The sequence below is a fragment of the Bufo bufo genome, chromosome 3 (assembly GCF_905171765.1).
Source record: "Bufo bufo chromosome 3, aBufBuf1.1, whole genome shotgun sequence".
In the NCBI taxonomy this organism is placed as follows: domain Eukaryota; kingdom Metazoa; phylum Chordata; class Amphibia; order Anura; family Bufonidae; genus Bufo; species Bufo bufo.
Genome location: NC_053391.1, coordinates 81,338,725 through 81,360,873, shown reverse-complemented (window position 1 = coordinate 81,360,873; position 22,149 = coordinate 81,338,725). Strand labels below are relative to the sequence as shown.

The 22,149-nt window shown below is 45.0% G+C and overlaps 1 protein-coding gene across 2 annotated transcripts in view; it reads right to left on the bottom strand.

The window, feature by feature from the left end:
• NSUN3 (NOP2/Sun RNA methyltransferase 3) overlaps positions 1 to 19,053 on the bottom strand; it is a 70,602-nt gene extending 51,549 nt beyond the window's left edge. The window contains exons 1-2 of one of the 2 annotated variants that reach the window (XM_040423270.1): positions 18,796 to 19,052; positions 1,792 to 1,902 (exon numbers count right to left, since the gene is read on the bottom strand). In XM_040423270.1, the coding sequence (XP_040279204.1) occupies positions 1,792 to 1,886 (95 nt within the window). In that variant the 5' untranslated portion in view covers positions 1,887 to 1,902; positions 18,796 to 19,052. Of the gene's footprint in view, positions 1 to 1,791; positions 1,903 to 18,795 lie in introns of both variants that reach the window. The other variant, XM_040423271.1, reaches the window with a different exon arrangement.
• Between the last annotated feature and the right edge of the window lie 3,096 nt (positions 19,054 to 22,149).

Genomic DNA, 22,149 nt, shown 5'->3' with positions numbered 1-22,149 from the left:
TCACTGAAAAAATCATCTAATGTAAAACTGGAGAGGAGGGGGATGCAGCTGCAGCTTCTCAGTGTTTTAGTGACACAGCATGACATGAGGGGGAGCAGGCGGAGGGGGATGTCTAGCTCAGATGGTTGCTGTACTGTGTGGCTGGCTCTGCTGCTCTGCCCGTAGAGGGTGCAACCCAAAGCCAAGGGGGACTAGCCTGACAACAGGGGTACTGTGGGGCTGCTCCCTCTGCAGTGGAAGCATTGTGGAGGGGTCGGTCGCTGTACCTCATGTTATTCTCTTGAACATTTTACTTACTAGCAATAGATCACTGGAAAAAGTGAATCCGAAAACCATGTTGTTTTTTTACTAGCTGATAACTAAAGGACCAGACTAGGGCAAGGTTCATTATACACTTTATTTACAAATGCCTAAGTAGGCAAAAAAAAAAAACTATCTTGGACCAGGTCAATTTAATATATCACTTTTATTTGGTATACATTAAAAACTAGATGTCTACTTGAAACACAATTTTATTAAATTGTACAGCCCATTGAAACAGAAAAGTAACTATGGTGTTAAAAACAGTCGCTAGACCACTGTTACTGATGTAGGCTTAAATGAGATAGGAGAGGGGGGGGGACGTGCACAATCCCTAACCCCAAAATATCGAAAGGGCAATTGTTTGCCCTACCACGTCTGCAGATATTAAGTATAGCTTCATCTGATTGCCTTACTATCAAGCCTACTACATGTGTACTGGTGTAAAATTCGGATCATCAAACCACCAGGCAACTAGAACTGATAGCTGTCTAGTGACAGTAAGTACAGACGTGAACTATACAGCTGTATCTCCTATAAGTGCCAACTACTCTCAATGTTGAAACTGTAATCCATCCGGACTACTAGTGATAAATAAGCAGTAGGACAGTGACCGCATGTTAAAACCTAACACTGCCCCCCGACATGTTTTGCCAGTAACTCTGGCTTCCTCAGGGGTAATGGGCAGCAATTACTAGCTGCCCACATCCGTTCCGCACAATCAGTTCAGGTATTTTCGACTTCCGATATGCTAGTCACACTGTGGACAGCGCCACAGCTAAAGTTCAGTTCCTGATGAAGATTGTGGCCTGAACTGCATAATGGAACCCGAAAACACCCTCACTGATCAGAAATGGGAGCCCTAAGGCCTGTTTCACACTTGCGTTGTTAATTCCCGTATTGAGATCTGGCAGAGGATCTCAATAGCGGAATTAAACGGACCCGTTTTGATTTTGCACAGCAGGGTGCATGCGCTCTGTTAGGGTGCTGTTGTGTGAAATCGAAACAAAAAAAAAACGGATCCATCACTAAATACATTGAAAGTCAACAGGTGACGGATCCGTTTTTTTTTTTTACTCCTAAAAAAACAGATCCATCACCATTGACTTACATTGTTTTTAGTGACAGATCCGTTTTTATGACCAGACACAAAACCGCAGCTAGCAGCGGTTTTGTGTCAGGTCACAAAACGGAATTCTGACGGAACGGAACACACCCTGATGCATCCTGAACGGATCTCTTTCTATTCAGAATACATGATGACTAAACGGAAACGTTTTTTTCCGGTACTGAGATCCTCTGCCGGATCTCAATACCGGAAAACAACAACGCAAATGTGAAAGTAGCCTAGTGGAGCAACAGCTACAGACTCGTAATGGCGGCTGCGGACGAGACAGGTCCTCTTTAACGGTGGCAATGCTCAACACGGCCACAATTTCTGAGAACAGGTTTAATACATGCCTTATGAATATATCAGATTATTAGACTCACTTGACTGTTTGCCACTGATCGCCCAATTCATTTGTGTACGTTTTATCAAAATAGTCCAGCACAACGCGACAAATCTGTCTCCTCAGTCTGGCCATCTGTTTTCACAGGACACTGAAAAACACAAAAAAAAGGTCTTACTGTCGATGACCCAGCCTTATTATAGGTCATTAATATAAGATCGGCGGAGGTCCAACTCCTGACACCCCCACCGATCAGCTGCTCTCAGGTGCTGCTGGAACACTACAGCTCCATACACCGCGTAGTGGCCACACCTGGTTACTGCAGCGCTGCGTTAAGCAGGCACGGGTATACATAGGACATTCTTGCTCATATATCCTTCTAAAATGCGGCTCCAAAGTGGGGCTTCCGCTTAGGTGTTTTGATGGGTCTTCAGTAGCATTTTTTTACAAGTGCAAAAGAAAAAACTTCACCAAAAACACATGTAAAAATCTTTGAAACACAGCGATGATTTCTCATGAGGGGAATTTTTGAAGCCCGGTTTGGAGGACTTTACATTGCAGTAATTTGTACCAAAATCTCTCAAATGTCGCACAATAAATTTGATGCACTTTTCAGTCCAACACTTCTGTCTTGAGATGTTACCCCCCCCCCCTTACTGGAGTAAGATGGCGACAGTTTTTGCGACTTTTTACAAAGTCTCAGTTGATAAATGTGACTTTAATCAGCTCAATGCCGTCAATGCGGCAATTTCAATGGAAATTAATGCCGGCATTCCGGAAAGTGTTAAGGAATTTTGGACGGAGAAAATACCGCGGCCAAATACCGTAAGAGGGACTGAACCGATACATCCTGAAAGGAATGCTCTCCATTCAGAATGCATAAGGATTAAACTGATCAGTTCTTTTCCGGTATTGAGCCCCTAGTGTGAACGTACCCTAACCATGCCAACTTTTCAAAACTGGATAGTGTGGTGTAAAAATAAAAAAATGTTGCAAAAATGATGCGACAATAAGGCTACTTTCACACCTGCGCTTTTCCTTTCTGCTGAGATCAGTCATAGGATCTCAATAGCGGGCAAAAATGCTTACGTTTTGTCCCCGTTCATTGTCAATGGGGACAAAAATGAACTGACAGGAACAGAGCGCACCAGAATGTATTCTGTTCCGTTTCTTTGCGTTCCCATGACTCATGTTCCGTGGGTCCATTCAAGTGAATGGGTCTTCAAAAAAAAGACATTGCTCCGTATGTCTTCTGTATCCGTTCCGTTTTTGCCAAACCATCTATTGAAAATGTTATGCCCAGCCCAATTTTTTCTATGTCATTACTGTATATGCCATACGGGAAAACGGAACCTAAAAAACGGAACGGAAACACTACTGAAACAAAAAACGGAAAAACTGATCAGTTTAAAACGGACCGCAAAACACTGAAAAAGCCATACGGTCGTGTGAAAGAGGTCTTAGGGCTCGTTCACACGACCGTTGGTGTCCCGTTCCCGTATTACGGAACGGAACACTACGGAGTGCTTTCTGGGGTTCCGTTCCGTGCCTCCGCACCACAAAAAGATGGAGCATGCTCTATCTTTTTGCGGAACGGAGGGATCGCGGACTCATTCAAGTGAATGGGTCTGCGATCCCCATGTGCTTGCCCTACGGAAGGTGCCCGTGCATTGCGGACCGCAATTTGCGGTTCACAGCATGGGCACGGGACACCAACGGTCGTGTGAACGAGCCCTTAGGCTGAGTTCACATCAGCGTTCAGCCTTTCCGTTCTCCTGCTCCGTTATAGGAGCAGGAGAACGGAAAGGACGTATTCGGCACATAACTGAGCCGAACGGAGCCTACGGACCCCATAGACTATAATGGGGTCCGTTATGTTTCCGCTCAGAAGATAATTTTGGAGCCGAGACAAAAGTCCTGCACGCACAACTTTTGTCTCCGCTCCAAAATCATCTTCTCAGCGGAAACATAACGGACCCCATTATAGTCTATGGGGTCCGTAGGCTCCGTTCGGCTCAGTTATGTGATGAATCCGTTATGTGCTGAACGCTGATGTGAACTCAGTCTTAGGCCTCATGCACACGACCGTTGTGTGTTTTGCAGTCCGCAAATTGCGGATCCGCAAAACACAGATGGCGTCCGTGTGTGTTCTGCCATTTGCAGAAGGGCATGGACAGCCATTGATATAACTGCCTATTCTTGTCCGCAAAACGGACAAGAATAGGACAGGTTATATTTTTTTTGCGGACCACGGAACGGAGCAACGGATGCGGACAGCACACGGAGTGCTGTCCTCATCTTTTGCAGCCGCATTGGAGTGAATGGGTCCGCATCCGAGCCGCAAAAACTGCGGCTCGGGTGCAGACCAAAACAACGGTCGTGTGCATGAGGCCTTCCTGTTTCTGAATGCGATCCGCAAAAAAACTGTTTTGTTTTTTATTGATCATACCGATATTCCACTTCCTGAACTTATTCAGACAATTAACGGTTTTGGATCAGTGTCAGGTTTTGACATTAACTGGTCTAAAACTGTGCTAATGCCGACCTAAAAAATTGACTATCCTCTGACAGGCCCCCTGACTATGGTGAGAGTCGTTGACTCTTTTGAATATCTAGGTTTAACCATTTCTCCCAAAGTAGAAGAGTTTGTACAGCTAAACTTAATTCCGCTGATTAATAAACTAAGATCAAAAATTACGGTATGGCTTCGGCTGCCGACAGAGTATCCCTAGTGAAAATGGTGATACTACCTCAATTTCTTTATACTCTTAGAAACTCCCCGGTTTGGATTGAAGATAAATTTTTTAAGTTAATTGAGACCGTGATGAATGATTTACTTTGGGGAACAAAGCGGGTAAGGCTTAAAATAAACTATTTATATCAACCGCTTGAACACGGAGGATTGAACCTCCCGTTTTTTAAGAGATACTTTATAGCCTCACAGCTTTGGGTGTATAAATATTGGAAAGCGAGCTCATTCTGTAGACATTTATTGAGTAGATCTACCCATCGTAATATTTTTATAGTCTGGGTCACTAATTCGATTCCAACAGGATTATAAGGAAACTAGGAGGCTATTCGCTAAATCACGGGGCACTGTTAGAGCGTGGTTTGGAATAAAAGGATCATTATATTTGACACCTTTATGGCACAATTATTTTTTACCTGAGTTGGATGATTTAGTGCGGGAAAATTTTTGGCAAAAAAATAACATTCTATAGGTTTCACAAGTAGTGAATAATGGAGAAATACTCCCATTTTTGGAGTTTACACAAAGAGAACACGATCTACAACTTCGTTCAGCACTCACTAGTATAAAACAGAAAGTATTATTACAGAAAAACACTGACACATCTTTAAATGAGTTACTGTAGGTCACAAGTTAAGAATTTCGAATATTTATAAATTGTTTGTAGACACATTATTTAAGGGATTGTCTTCCCCCGGTCAGCGGGCGTGGGAACTTGATTCAATGGTTCAGCCATCTGACTGGGGGAACATAATGACAAATTTTCGGTTAGTATCTCACAATTTCAATCACGTTATGGTTCAGTTTAATATTTTACATATACGTTACACCAGCCTGGCTCAACAGATGTGGGCTTAGAACCAGCTACAAGTGTCCTAGATGTCATTTGTTAGGGGCAGATCATTTACAGATGTTCTGGTCCTGCACACAACTAACAAAATACTGGGATACAATAGCCAAACTGATCTTTCAAAAATGAAAAATAGTGATCCCACACACACTAGAATGTTGGATTTTGGGTGACTTTTCCAAGCTCAACTGCCAAGGACAAAAAAAAATCTTATTGATTAAAATAGCCTTTTTGGCCAGACTTTTAATTTCTCGAGTTTGGTTCTCTACTAATACTCCTACCGTTTATTCATGGTTAAATTTGGTTAAGGCCTCATGCACACGACCGTTGTGTGCACTCGTGGCCGTTGTTCCGTTTTCCGTGATTTTCTGCGGACCCATTGACTTTCAATGGGTCCGTTGAAAACTCGGAAAATGCACCGTTTGTCATCCGCCTCCGTGATCCGTGTATCCTGTCCGTCAAAAAAATATGACCTGTCCTATTTTTTTGACGGACAACCGTTCACGGACCCATTCAAGTCAATGGGTCCGTGAAAAAACATGGATGCACACAAGATTGGCATCCATGTCCGTGATCCGTGTCCGTAGGCTACTTTCATACAGACGGATCCAAAGATCCGTCTGCATAAAAGCTTTTTCAGAGCTGAGTTTTCACTTCGTGAAAACTCAAATCCGACAGTATATTCTAACACAGAGGCGTTCCCATAGTGATGGGGACGCTTCTAGTTAGAATATACTACAAACTGTGTACATGACTGCCCCCTGCTGCCTGGCAGCACCGGATCTCTTACAGGGGGCTGTGATCCGCACAATTAACCCCTCAGGTGCTGCACCTGAAGGGGTTAATTGTGCGTATCATAGCCCCCTGTAAGAGATCAGGGGCTGCCAGGCAGCAGGGGGCACACCCCCCTCCCTCCCCAGTTTTAATTTTATTGGTGGCCAGTGCGGCCCCCCTCCCTCTATTGTATTAATATCATTGGTGGCCAGTGCGGCCCCCCCTCCCTCTATTGTATTAATATCATTGATGGCCAGTGCGGCCCCCCCTGCCTCTATTGTATTAATATCATTGATGGCCAGTGCGGCCCCCCCGGCCCCTCTCCCTCCCTCCCTCCATTGTATTATCATTGGTGGCCAGTGTGCGGGCCGCCCCGGCCCCCCCTCTATTGTATTAATATCATTGGTGGCCAGTGTGCGGCCCCCCTCCCTCTATTGAATAAAGGAACTGCTCTTACTAATTAGAGTGCTGAAAGGGTTAACCCGCATCCTGTGAGCAGAGGTGGAGAACGAAGGGCGGAGTGGAGCTCGTCTGAGGAGGTGGCTTACCTGCTGCGCTGTCTGTGACCGGCCGGGAGCTCCTCCTACTGGTAAGTGACAGATCATTAAGCAATGCGCCGCACAGACCTGTCACTTACCAGGAGGAGGAGCTCCCGGCCGGTCACAGACAGCGCAGCAGGTAAGTATGATGCTTCTAATATTGCTAAGTAACCATGGCAACCAGGACTGCTGTAGCGTCCTGGTTGCCAGATCGGAGCCCCAGCGATTAAACTGGGAGTCCGATCGGAACTTTCCGCTGCCACCAATGATCGGGGGGGAGGGGGGGGAACAGGGGAGGCCGCACACTGGCCACCAATGATATTAATACAATAGAGGGGGGGCGGGGGGGCCGCACACTGGCCACCAATGATAATACAATAGAGGGGTAGAGGGGGGGCCGCACACTGGCCACCAATGATAATACAATAGAGGGAGGGAGGGGGGGGGGGCCGCAAACTGGCCACCAATGATAATACAATAGAGGGAGGGGGGGCGGGGCGCACACTGGCCACCAATGATATTCAAACTGGGGAAGGAGGGGGGTGTGCCCCCTGCTGCCTGGCAGCCCCTGATCTCTTACAGGGGGGCTATGATACGCACAATTTACCCCTTCAGGTGCGGCACCTGAGGGGTTAATTGTGCTGATCACAGCCCCCTGTAAGAGATCGGGTGCTGCCAGGCAGCAGGGGGCAGTTATTACACAGTTCTCAGTATATTCTAACTGGAAGCGTCCCCATCACTATGGGAACGCCTCTGTGTTAGAATATACTGTTGGATCTGAGTTTCACGATGTAACTCAAATCCGATGGTATATTCTAACATAGAGGCGTTCCCATGGTGATGGGGACGCTTCAAGTTAAAATATACCATCGGATTGGAGAAAACTCAGATCCTATGGTATATTAACTCCTGACTTTACATTAAAAGTCAATGAGGGACGGATCCGTTTGCAATTGCACCATATTGTGTCAACCTCAAACGGATCCGTCCACATTGACTTGCATTGTAAGTCAGGACGGATCCGTTTGGCTCCGCACGGCCATGTCCGTGGATCCTCCAAAAATCAAGGAAGACCCACGGACGAAAAAACGGTCACGGATCACGGAAAAACGGACCCCGTTTTTGCGGACCTTAAAAAAGAACGGTCGTGTGCATGAGGCCTAATAAAGTTAAAGGGAACCTATCACCGGAATTTTGTGTATAGAGCTGAGGACATGGGTTGCTAGATGGCCGCTAGCACATCCGCAATACCCAGTCCCCATAGCTCTGTGTGCTTTTATTAAAAACTGATTTGATACATATGCAAATTAACCTGAGATAAGTCCTATATGTGAGATGAGTCAGGGACAGGACTCATCTCAGGTTAATTCGCATATGTATCAAATCAGTTTTTAATAAAAGCACACAAAACTATGGGGACTGGGTATTGCGGATGTGCTAGCGGCCATCTAGCAACCCATGTCCTCAGCTCTATACACAAAATCCTGGTGACAGGTTCCCTTTAATCCCGGGACACGGCCATATTTCACCTTAAGGACCAGGCCATTTTTTACAAATCTGACCAGTGTCACTTTATGTGGTGATAACTTTAAAACGCTTTGACTTATCCAGGCCATTCTGAGATTGTTTTTTTGTCACATATTGTACATGACACTGGTAAAATGGAGTCAAAAATTTTTATTTTTATTTATAAAAAAAAATACCAAATTTGCCAAAAATTTTGAAAAATTTGCAAATTTCCAAGTTTCAATTTCTCTACTTCTATAATACATTGTAATACCTACAAAAATAGTTATTACTTTACATTCCCCATATGTCTACTTCATGTTTGGATCATTTTGGGAATGACATTTTAGTTTTGAGGATGTTACAAGGCTTAGAAGTTTAGAAGCAAAAATTTTTAAAAACCCACTTCTTAAGGACCAGTTCAGGTCTGAATCACTTTGTGAGGCTTACATAATAGAAACCACCCAAAAATGACCCCATTATAGAAACTACAACCCTCAAGGTATTCAAAACTGATTTTACAAACTTTGTTAACCCTTTAAGGTGTTGCACAAGAGTTATTGGCAAATGGAGATGAAATTTGAGAATTTAAATTTTTGGGCAAATTTTCCATTTGAATCCATTTTTTCCAGTAACAAAGCAAGGGTTAACAGCAAACAAAACGCTATATTTATTGCACCCCTAGAGTAGAAACTCCATAAAAGTGACCCCATTTTGGAAACTACAGGATAAGGTGGCAGTTTTGTTGGGACTATTTTTAGGGTACATATGATTTTTGGTTGCTCTGTATTACATTTTTGTGAGGCAAGGCTACCAAAAATAGAAATTCGGAAATTTCATCTCCATTTGCCATAAACTACACCCCTCAAGGTATTCAAAACTGATTTTACAAACTTTATTAACCCTTTAGGTGAGGAACACCTAAAGGGTTAATAAAGTTTGTAAAATCAGTTTTGAATACCTTGAGGGGTGTAGTTTCTTAGATGGTGTCACTTTTATGGAGTTTCTACTCTAGGGGTGCATCAGGGGTTCTTCAAATGGGACATGGTGCCAAAAAAAAAAAAGGCCATCAAAATCTGCCTTCCAGAAACCATACGGCGTTCCTTTCCTTCTGCGCCCTGCCGTTTGGTCATACAGCAGTTTTACGACCACATATGGGGTGTAAACTGCAGAATCAGGGTAATAAATATTACGTTTTGTTTGGCTGTTAACCCTTGCTTTGTTACTGGAAAAAACTGTTTAAAATTGAAAATTTGCCCAAAAATAGCTGTTTTGGCACGGTTTTAATTTTTTGGACCGTGTTCATCTGAGGGGTTAGGTCATGGGGTATTTTTATAGAGCAGTTTCTTACGGACGTGGCGATACCCAATATGTCTACTCTCTTTTTTTATTTTTTATTTAGGCTTTACACTATATTATTCTTTTATAAACAAAAAAAAAACATTTTAGTATCTCCATAGTCCAAGAGTCAGTTTTTTTTTTTAGCCGATTATCTTAGGTAGGGGCTCATTTTTTGCGGGATGAGTGGACGGTTTTGTCACTATTTTGGGGGGCATATGACTTTTTGATCACTTGCTATTACAATTTTTATGATGTAAGGTGACAAAAAAAATACCTTTTTTGCACCGTTTTTATTTTATTTTTTTGACCGTGTTCATCTGAGGGGTTAGGTCATGAGGTATTTTTATAGAGCAGATTCTCACGACCGTGGCGATACCTAATATGTCTACTTTTTTATTTATTTTAGTTTTACAAAATAATATTTTTGAAAAAAAAAAATGTTTTAGTTTTAGTGTCTCAAGTCTGAGAACCATAGATTTTTTCCGATTCTCAGTGGCTAAATGAAATCAAAATTGGGGAAGGGGAATATAAATTTAGTACTCCATGGAAGTGTGGTACTCCCTGAAGCAACCGTCAATGCAGAGGCCCGGATGATCGGGACACGTGTCACATTGAGTGGTGGTGTCCTTTCGTATCCCCCTCCTGTGACACACTTTGCACTTTTTTTGGGTCCGTCCCTTCTTTCCAGTATGGGGAACCACACCTGGAAAGTGTTGGCCAGGGACGATCCGGGCGCCTTCAGTTCCCGAGGTACTCCGGCCTGCTCTTTCCCGGTCAGAAAAGATCAGGGCCTTGAGGACTGCCTCATAGAACTGAAGGAATGTCCCTGTGTTGCCAGCGCTCCGGGACAGCACAAAAGAGTTGTACAAGGCAACCTGTACCAAGTAGACCGCAACTTTTTTGTACCATGCCCGGGTTTTGCGCATGGCATTATATGGCTTGAGGACTTGATCAGAGAGATCAACTCCTCCCATATACCGATTGTAGTCGACAATACAATCGGGCTTGAGGACCGTTGCCGCGGTACCTCGCACAGGGACAGGGGTGATGCCGTTACCGTGAATTGTGGACAGTACAAAGACATCCCTCTTGTCCTTATATCTGACCAGCAACAGGTTTCCACTGGTAAGGGCACGGGTCTTACCCCTTAGGATAGGTACCTGGAGAAGGTGGGTAGGGAGGCCGTGTTGATTTTTCCGCACGGTCCCACATGCGGACGTGGATCTGGCGGCGAGGGACTGGAACAAGGGGATACTAGTATAAAAGTTATCCACGTACAGGTGGTAACCCTTATCTAGCAGTGGGTGCATAAGGTCCCACACAAGTTTCCCGCTAACACCCAGAGTGGGGGAACATTCTGGGTGTTCAATACGGGAATCTCGCCCCTCGTACACACGAAACTTGTAAGTGTACCCTGAGGTACTCTCACAAAGTTTGTACAGCTTCACGCCATACCTCGCCTGCTTAGAGGGGACATACTGGCGGAAAATGAGTCTCCCCTTCAAAGCATCAACCGCGACCTCCCTTCCAGGTACATAGGCCTCCAAAAATTTGGCCCCAAGTGATTGATGACCGGCCTGATTTTGTACAGGCAGTCATAGGCAGGATCGCATAATGCAGGCATTTCCGGATGGCCTCAAACCGGATATGTGGCATGGCCGTACTGTAAAGTGGGGTCTGGTAGAGGATGTCCCCACTCCAGTAATGTCTGACACTAGGCCCATGTGCAGCACAAGGCTCCAAAACGTCCTCATCTCGGCTGCACTGACCGAAGTCCAGCCACCGGCCCTAGCCAAAAAGGAGCCCGGGTGTTGAGCAATGAACTGTTGGGCATACAGGTTCGTTTGCTCCACCATCAGGTTCACAAAGTGGTCACTGAAAAAAATACTAAAATAGTCATATTCAGTGAAGCCCACTGTGGGAATCTGGATTCTTGGTTGGCCTACAAAATCAGGAATCACAGGCTCAAACTCCTCTGGTGTACACCATGCAAGTTCACCGGTAGGGGGCTCCGGTGGACTTAACTGTAGGGCCGGAAAACTAGTACGAGCCCCAGAGCTTCTCATACTAGTGTGGGCTACAGGGTCCCTAGCATGGTGGTCCCCTTGCTCCGCCTGGCGGCGTCTCCGCCGCCTTGGGGGCTCATCATCATGCGGATGGAAAGTGGGGTCATCCTCGTCCTCACTGGGACTCTCGGAGTCGGAGTCAAGCTGGGCGCATGCCTCCTCGGCCGAGAACATCCGGCGGGCCATAGGGGAGTGTGTGTGTGTGCGTGGAAATCTTTATTTGGTGTGCGTGTGTGTGGGGGCACAGGTGTTCACGTACTTATCCTAAACCTAACAGAAAAAAAATTAAATAAAACTAAATAAAAAAAAGGGCAAAAAATGTGAAAAACAAAAATTCAAACTCGCTGATCAGCGGTGGGGTGTGCGATGCGCTAACAGTGGCCTGACGCTAAGAGCGCTGGCCACAGTCATAGTACGCAGAAAAAAAACAAAAAACTGATTGCGCCCCTGGGGGGGGGGGGGGGGGGGGGTCTAGGGTCGCACAGCTCTGCTGTGGACCCCAGACACCCAAGTTATGGTGATGCAACCAAAAACTTTTTATTTTTTTCAACTAAACTTTCCCTGAATATCCCTGCCTAACCTAACCTGTCCCTAACCTTTCCCTAAATACCTTTTAGTGAAGGTGAAGGGGGTGCTGGCTCTGGAGATCCGTGCACAGCTCCTCTCTCCTCGGCTCCCGGACACAAAAGGAGGAGGAGAGGAGCGCTGCAATAATTTGAACTGCCCGCCCGCCCCTGCAGCCAATCAGAGCCAATCCTGAGAGGTGATGTCACCATCACCTCTCAGGATCGCAGGATGGTGATTGGTGATGTATTATCACACTACCGATCACCATCCTGTTCCAGGTTATCGGGTCCCCAGAGACCCGAATAACCCGGAAATGCAGCAAACCGCAGGTCTGAATTGACCTGCGGTTTGCTGTGATCGCCGACACGGGGGGAAGGGGAGGGGCTGGGGGGTCACAGGACCCGCCGACGCATTGTCCCAGGGTGCCTGCTCAATGCCCTGTGTCCTTAAGAGGTTAATAGATTCGAAAATATTTTATATAAACAAAGGAATTGTGAAGGTAGATGGCGGAATGTATAGGGAAGATTTGCCCCGGTTTCATCTACGGTGGGCGCTAGGTGACGCATCGCAAGGGGAGGGAGGGGGGTTGGATGGGGTATTCTTAATTTGGGGGATTAATGGGGGGGAAAAAAAAATTATAATCTATTTGTATGAAAAATGTTTGTAATATTTATTCATTAATAAATAAAGTATATATATATATATATATATATATATATATATATATTTTAAAAAAATACTGCATGCAGGACTTTTTTTTGGAGGAAAAAAAAAAAACGGATCGCAGACGGAAATGGCTCAAATGGATGCCAAACTGGGATTACAAGGGGTCTGGATTCTGTCATCAGTCGCTGACTTAATGCTAATCAGTTACAGAAGGTGGGATTAGTGAACCCTTAAGGCTGCGTTCACATGGGCGAGATTTCTGCGCGGGTGCAATGCGGTAGGTGAACGCATTGCACCCGCACTGAATCTGGACCCATTCATTTCAATGGGGCTGTTCAGATGAGCGATGATTTTCACGCATCACTTATGCGTTGCGTGAAAATCGCAGCATGCTCTATATTCTGCGTTTTTCACGCAACGCAGGCCCCATAGAAGTGAATGGGGTTGCGTGAAAATCGCATGCATCCGCAAGCAAGTGCGGATGCGGTGCGATTTTCACGCACGGTTGCTAGGTGACTGTCTATACACTGTATTATTTTCCCTTATAACATGGTTATAAGGGAAAATAATAGCATTCTGAATACAGAATGCTTAGTAGGTGATCAATTGAGGGTTAAAAAAAAATAAAAAAATTAACTCACCTTGTCCTCTTGTTCGCGTAGTTCTCCCGGTCTTTAGTTCTTTAAAAAGATGAACTATGGGCTAAAGGACCTTTGGTGACGTCAGATCACATGCTCCAATCACAGGGTCCATCACCGCGGTGATGTACCATGTGATTGGAGCATGTGATCTGACGTCACCAAAGGTCCTTTAGCCCATAGTTCATCTTTTTAAAGAACTAAAGACCGGGAGAACTACGCGAACAAGAGGACAAGGTGAGTTAATTTTTTTTATTTTTTAACCCTCAATTGATCACCTACTAAGCATTCTGTATTCAGAATGCTATTATTTTCCCTTATAACCATGTTATAAGGGAAAATAATAACATCTACACAACACCGAACCCAAACCTGAACTTCTGTGAAGAAGTTCAGGTCTGGGTACCACAGTCGTTTTTTTATCAAGCGCGTGCAAAACACATTGCACCCGCGCGATAAAAACTGAACATCGGAACGCAATCGCAGTCAAAACTGACTGCAATTGCATTCCTACTCGCGCGGGTTTGCCGCAACACACCGGGACGCATCCGGAACTAATCCGGACACGCTCGTGTGAACTCAGCCTAAACTGGACCATCCTCTATATACAAAGGACGGAGCTGTATAGTTTCCGGCGCTGGAGCAACGGCAGAAAAGCGGTTAGCCCACAGTAACTGAAAACCCCTTTAAAGCTGTGTACAGAGTGGATTTCATGAGTTTTGTCTGGACAACCCCTTTAATAATAGTCTTGTGCAATGGAAATATCTTCCTCATTCTTCCGAGAGACATCAGCGATTCCCAGAAACCTTCCAGCACGGACTGGGTGATCACAGGATCTCTGGCGACAGGTAATTTGTCTGCGCTGAGTCACAGAGAGGGAAGAGTTTTGTATCGGATTCTATGTGGGTGAATAGAGTACCCGGCAATTAGACGTTTCTGTGAGGTGTTAAAGGGAAACTCCAATGAAAAATGTCCCATTTAATTTAGACTCCAGAATGCATCATTATTTGGCTCTGTTCTATGCTAGACCTAGATGTCTGGATCGAATAGGGAGCCTGTGGATGATCAAATATTCTGGATTATTGGATCTTGGATGGTCATTAAAAAAAAACGTATTTTAGACTGACGCGTAAGGGTAAGTTCACACATGGCAGGCTCGCTTATGGCAAACCCAATGCAAACTTTGCAGCAGAATGAGAGGCCGACACTCCGATTTCTGCAGGTTGATGTGATGCAGATCCATAAGGGGGCGGCCGCCGTGTGAGGAGCTAATCCGCGTGGAACGCGAGAGAATAAATACTGTATCACTTATTCTCTCCTGCAGAAGGGACAAAGAATCCACGTGTATACTTTCTGCTGAGTGTGAATGGAGTTACAGAAACACAACACAGAAAGGGAGATTTCTCAAAAGTGGATTAGAGGAACACTGGCTTTGTTGCCGATAGCAACCAATCAGATTCCACCTTTCATTTTCCAAAGGAGCCCTGAAAAATGAAAGGTGGAATCTGATTGGTTGCTATCGGCAACAAAGCCAGTTTTCTGTTATACTACTTTTGATAAATCTCCCCCATACTGTAAATGACTGTGTAGTCATCGGAGGAGCCTCTTAGGCTCTGTTCACATTTGCATCATGTTCATAACCAAAGCCACAGTGCTCTGCTGGATCTATAGTAAGACAGATAGCAATAGTGCCTAATGGGGCCTGTCCTGCATGTACTGCTACTCCTTCAGTCAAATCTGATGCAGATGTGAACAGAGCCTAAAGGACGCTCCGCAGGATAGGACATGAATATCCGATCGGTGGTGGTCCGACACCCAGCACTACCGGATGTATGAAGAGGTGGCGGCGCTCGTCTAAACACTGCGTCCTCTTCACCGATAACCTGCTTGCTGCCTAGATTGTAGCCACTCCTTCAAAACCGCTGATGGTCGGAGGTGCTGGGAGTCTGACCCCACTGATCGGATGGTGACGACCGATCCTTAGGACAGGTCATTAGTCTGTAAGCTCGGCACAACCCTTTCAAAGGAGTATTCCACATCTATAGCATATCGATAATATACCTTACATGTCCGGTAGGTGCAGGTCCCACCCAGGGTTTGACGAGAACGTAAAAGTGGCACTATGTTGTAGGCAGGTCCAAATTGACAAAAGGCGGAGCAATACAAATGGGCAGGGCCAACAGAAGTAGTACAATACCGCCCCAGCAGAACCAAATACCACAATATACTGCCCCAACAGAAGCAAATACCACAGTGCAGCACAATATACTGCCCCAACAGCACCAAATACCACAGTGCAGCACAATATACTGCCCCAACAGAACTAAATATCACAGTGCAGCACAATATACTGCCCCAACAGAACTAAATACCACAGTGCAGCACAATATACTGCCCCAACAGCACCAAATACCACAGTGCAGCACAATATACTGCCCCAACAGAACTAAATATCACAGTGCAGCACAATATACTGCCCCAACAGAACTAAATATCACAGTGCAGCACAATATACTGCCCCAACAGCACCAAATATCACAGTGCAGTACAATATACTGCCCCAACAGCACCAAATACCACAGTGCAGCACAATATACTGCCCCAACAGAACTAAATATCACAGTGCAGCACAATATACTGCCCCAACAGAACTAAATATCACAGTGCAGCACAATATACTGCCCCAACAGCACCAAATATCACAGTGCAGTACAATATACTGCCCCAACAGCACCAAATACCACAGTGCAGCACAATATACTGCCCCAACAGAACTAAATATCACAGTGCAGCACAATATACTGCCCCAACAGAACTAAATATCACAGTGCAGCACAATATACTGCCCCAACAGAACTAAATACCACAGTGCAGCACAATATACTGCCCCAACAGCACCAAATACCACAGTGCAGTACAATATACTGCCCCAACAGCACCAAATACCACAGTGCAGAGCAATATACTGCCCCAGCAGAACCAAATACCACAGTGCAGCACAATATACTGCCCCAACAGCACCAAATACCACAGTGCAGCACAATATACTGCCCCAACAGAACCAAATATCACAGTGCAGTACAATATACTGTCCCAACAGAACCAAATATCACAGTGCAGCACAATATACTGCCCCAACACAACCAAATACCACAGTGCAGTACAATATACTGCCCCAACAGAACCAAATACCACAATGCAGTACAATATACTGCCCCAACAGCACCAAATACCACAGTGCAGTACAATATACTGCCCCAACAGCACCAAATATCACAGTGCAGTACAATATACTGCCCCAACAGAACTAAATATCACAGTGCAGCACAATATACTGCCCCAACAGAACTAAATATCACAGTGCAGCACAATATACTGCCCCAACAGAACCAAATACCACAGTGCAGTACAATATACTGCCCCAACAGCACCAAATATCACAGTGCAGTACAATATACTGCCCCAGCAGAACCAAATACCACAGTGCAGCACAATATACTGCCCCAACAGCACCAAATACCACAGTGCAGTACAATATACTGCCCCAACAGAACCAAATATCACAGTGCAGTACAATATACTGCCCCAGCAGAACCAAATACCACAGTGCAGCACAATATACTGCCCCAACAGCACCAAATACCACAGTGCAGTACAATATACTGCCCCAACAGCACCAAATACCACAGTGCAGCACAATATACTGCCCCAGCAGAACCAAATACCACAGTGCAGCACAATATACTGCCCCAACAGAACCAAATACCACAGTGCAGCACAATATACTGCCCCAGCAGAACCAAATATCACAGTGCAGCACAATATACTGCCCCAACAGCACCAAATATCACAGTGCAGCACAATATACTGCACCAACAGAACCAAACAGCACAGTGCAGCACAATATACTGCCCCAACAGAACCAAACAGCACAGTGCCACCAGTCAGATGTTTTAAAGGGGATGTTCCCATGCCATGGCCATACTAACATGTCCAAATGCATAATAAGTACCTTGCCTGATCATCCAAGCATTAATTAATGCTGAGAGCAACAGATCGTTATGTGCTTAGCTGGCGGACATCAGGAGGGCACCGACGGTGTTGGCCCACCGGGAAATTTCTCCATAGGGTCTATGCCCAGTACTAGGGATGAGCGAATCAACTTCGGATGAAACATCTGAAGGCGATTCGCATAGTACTTCGTTTAAATACTGTACGGGGCGAGTGCTCCATACAGTATCAGAATGTATTGGCTCCAATGAGCTGAAATTATTACTTTGCGAAGTCTCGCGAGACTTTGCGCAATAACTTCATAAATTGATTTCTATTGTAAAAAAAAAAAACATTTCCCGAACTCGGGTTCGGTTCCAGGGTACCACTTGGAACTGAACCCTAGTTTTTTACAGTAGAAATCAATTTATGAAGTTATTACTAGTGTTGAGCGAACTTGTGTTTTAAGTTTGGCGTCTAAAGATCGGGTTCAGGTTATCGAAGAATCGCGTTATGGATTCCGCTACCACGGATCATAACGGAATTTAGAATCTATAACGCGATTTTTCGATAACCTGAACTTTAGACGCCGAACTTAAAACTCAAGTTCGCTCGACACTAGTTATTACGCAAAGACTTTGCGAAGTAATAAGTGGATTGGCTCATCCCTACGCCCCTGTCTCAGGCCTATTGCACACGGACGTTTTTTTTTCCCGTTTACTGGACGTTTTTTGCGTTCCGTATACGGTCCGTATACGGAACCATTCATTTCAATGGGTCCGCAAAAAAAACGGAATGTACTCCGTATGCATTCCGTTTCCGTATTTCCGTTTTTCCGTTCCGTTTTAACATAGAACATGTCCTATTATTGCCCGCAAATCACAGTCCGTGGCTCCATTCAAGTCATTGGGTCCGCAAAAAAACGGAACACATACGGAAATGCATCCGTATGTCTTCCGTTTCCGTTCCGTTTTTTGCTGAACCATCTATTGAAAATGTTATGCCCAGCCCAATTTTATCTATGTAATTACTGTATACTGTATATGCCATACGGAAAAACGGAACGGAAAAACGGAACAGAAACGGAAACACAACGGAAACAAAAAACGGAACAACGGATCCGTGAAAAACGGATCGCAAAACACTGAAAAAGCCATACGGTCGTGTGCAATAGGCCTCAATCGGTGTAATTCTAGCACCGGTGAGCACGTTCTATTGGAGGTGTCACAGAGGGGTGGGGCTTATTTATTGTAGGCTGTGGCTAGGGCGGAGTTTAGTGAATGACCCCCATGCACATATACTGGCCAGGCAGAAAGGTCACAGATAACTCGTGTTGTAATGTCATTGCTAGCACTCACCTATCATACTGTGACATCCAGTGATGTCGCGATATTAACACGGTGCAGAATCATCTCCAACCTGTAACCACGTGCATTAACCTCGGAATCAAACTTTCCGGCAACAAAAGGGTGCGAGAACTAGTGATCACATGACGGCATCCAGTATCGTACGTCACTTCCGGGACAGTTGCAATCTGGGAAGTGTAGTTCAGCATTCTATCGTCCACAGGAAGCGGAGCAGTTGTGGTTGGAGAACGCTATTATAGCTAATGCCCGGTGTTCTAACAGAAAATCCTTACTCGTGAAAATACCGTACCCCTCGTGACTTCCGGGGGTGTGCGCCCATCAAGGATATACGACTATTCTGACAGAACACCTGCCAAGCAGCGGCTGGTGTGCCCACTGTGTAGCTTGAGCGGCCATTTTTGTTTTGGGTAATAGGTCACTGTCCAGTCCTGAGGCAGCTAGTTCTCTGAATATACATTACTAGCACTAATGCCACCAATCCCCCCAAATCAGAATCCATGCGGGTGATTATTATTATTTTATTTTTTTTACAATTTTATTTTACACCCCGTTTTCACCATTGTGCGCTGTGTATGTAATGTACAAAGCGACTGGTAGCCTTTAGATTATAGCGTTCTCCACGCCGCAAAGTGACATGATATTGTAATATTTGGCCCATTTTCAGCCACACTGATACAAATCATTTTTAGCTTTTATATGGAATGGGAGGGGGTCAGGGTGGATATTATTTTTATTCAATCCTTTTAGGAGCAAGCATTAATACTGCAGTACTTCTGGATTGCAGTGCATGGCCTCCCAACTTTTGGAAGCCCAAAGAGGAAAAGTGCAGAGGCGTTTTTTTATTTTAAATACTAGCCATCTCTCTATCTCCGCAAAAAAAACGTAAGGTACTCCATGTGCATTCCCTTTCCGTACATCCGTATTTCTGCTCCGCAAAAAAAATAGAACATGTCCTATTATTGTCCGCATTACAGACAAGGATAATACAGTTCTATGAAGGGCCAGCTGTTCCGTTCCGCAAAATATGAAATGCACACAGACGTCATCCGTATTTCTTGCTGATCCATTTTTTGCGGACTTCAAAACACATACGGTCGTGTGCAAGAGCCCTTATACTGATTTATAATGCAGTGTGTCGCTGCCTGACCTGAATTTACTGAATTAGGGTTCATGCACACGACCGTATGTATTTTGCCGTCCGCAAAAAATACGGATGACGCCCCTGTGCATTCCGCATCTTGCAGAATGGAACAGCTGGCCCTTCATAGAACAGTACTATCCTTATCTGTAATGCAGACAATATAAGGACAAGTTATATTATTATTTTTTTTTGCGCAAAAGACATACGGAAATGAAATGCACACGGAGTAACTTTTTATTTATTTTTCTTGCAAAAAAACCCCGGAACGGACACAGAAAGAAAATACGTTCGTGTACATAAAGCCTAAGGCCTCTTTCACACGAACATGTGCTGCCCGTGCAGTGGACCGCAATGCACAGGCACCGACCGTGGGCCAGCCGCATGCGGATCACGACTCTATTCACTTGAATGGGGTCCGCAATCCGTCCGTTCCACAAAAAGATAGGACAAGTTGTCCCCACTCCATAGTGCTTCCGGATTTGCGGACCCATTGAAGTGAATAGGTCCACATCTGTGATGCGGAATGCTCACGGCCGGTGTCCTGTGTATTGCGGATCCACCGTATGCGGGCCGCAATACGGCCATAGGGGACTTATGGTCGTCTGCAAGAGGCCTTAGGCCCCTTGCAGACGAGCGTGTCCAGATTAGGGCCGGATGCGTTGCGTCTGCGATCAGGGAAAATCGTGCGAGTAGGTACGCAATTGCAGTCAGTTTTGACTGCAATTGTCTTCCGATGTTCCGTTTTTAACACGCGAGTGCAATGAGTTTTGCACGTGCGTGAAAAAAAAAACCTGACTGTGGTACCCAGACCCGAACCCGGACTTCTTCACAGAAGTTCGGGTTTTGGATCGGTGTTCTGTATATTTTATTATTTTCCCTTATTACATGGTTATAATGGAAAATAATAGCATTCTTTCATACAGAATGCTAAGTAAAAGGTCCATTGTGGGGTTAAAAATATAACTCACCTCGTCCTCTTGATCGCGCAGCCGGGCTCTTTCTTCCTCTTGCAGGACCTGGCTGGAAAAGGACCTTCGGTGACATCATCGCGCCCTGAGCCTTTTGCTTAGCATTCTGAATTAAAGAATGCTATTATTTTCCCTTATAACCATGTTATAAGGGAAAATAATAACATCTACACAACACCTAACCCAAACCCGAACTTCTGTGAAGAATTCCGGGTTCGGGTACCACAGTCAGTTTTTTATCACGCGCGTGCAAAACGCATTGCACCCGCGCGATAAAAACTGAACATCGGAACGCAATCGCAGTCAAAACTGACTGCACTTGCGTACCTACTCACACGATTTTCCCTGATCGCAGACGCAACGCATCTGGACACGCTCGTCTGCAAGGGGCCTTAAAAGGGGATGTCCAGGATTCAAAAAACATGCCTGCTTTCTTCCAAAAACAGCACCACCCCTGTCCTTGGGTTGTGTCTGGTATTGCAGCTCAGCTCTATTGGAGTCAATGGGGCAGAGCTGCAATACTGCATCCAACCTGCTGTTTTCTGGAAGAAAGCGCCATATTCCTCTAATGCTAGAAAACCTCTTCAAAATGGCCAGGATTGGCAGGGGGGTGTCAGCTGTATAAACTGCTGAGCCCAATCCAGATAATCCCTGCACACGTGTGACATACATGTATATCACAGTGCGCCAATAGGTTGTTAAAAAAAAAACTTTCTGCCTTCTTTGCTGGGCACACAATTTGCAGCCTCTAGTCCAGAAAGTCTTACTGTGTATACTGTCACTAAAAGGGGTTTTCCAGAAATTAAAGGCGGTGTCATATCTTGGCTGAGTGCCAGCCAAGGAGGCGGAGTTATGGAAATGGCCGAGCGCCTATGTTACTGTAACTCCCATAACAGTGTAAAGAAGCATACAGTTGCAAGAAAAAGTATGTGAACCCTTTGGAATGATGTGGATTTCTGCACAAATTGGTCATAAAATGTGATCTGATCTTCATCTAAGTCACAACAATAGACAATCACAGTCTGCTTAAACTAATAACACACAAAGAATTAAATGTTACCATGTTTTTATTGAACACACCATGTAAACATTCACAGTGCAGGTGGAAAAAGTATGTGAACCCTTGGATTTAATAACTGGTTGAACCTCCTTTGTCAGCAATAACTTCAACCAAATGTTTCCTGTAGTTGCAGATCAGACGTGCACAATAGTCAGGAGTAATTCTTGACCATTCCT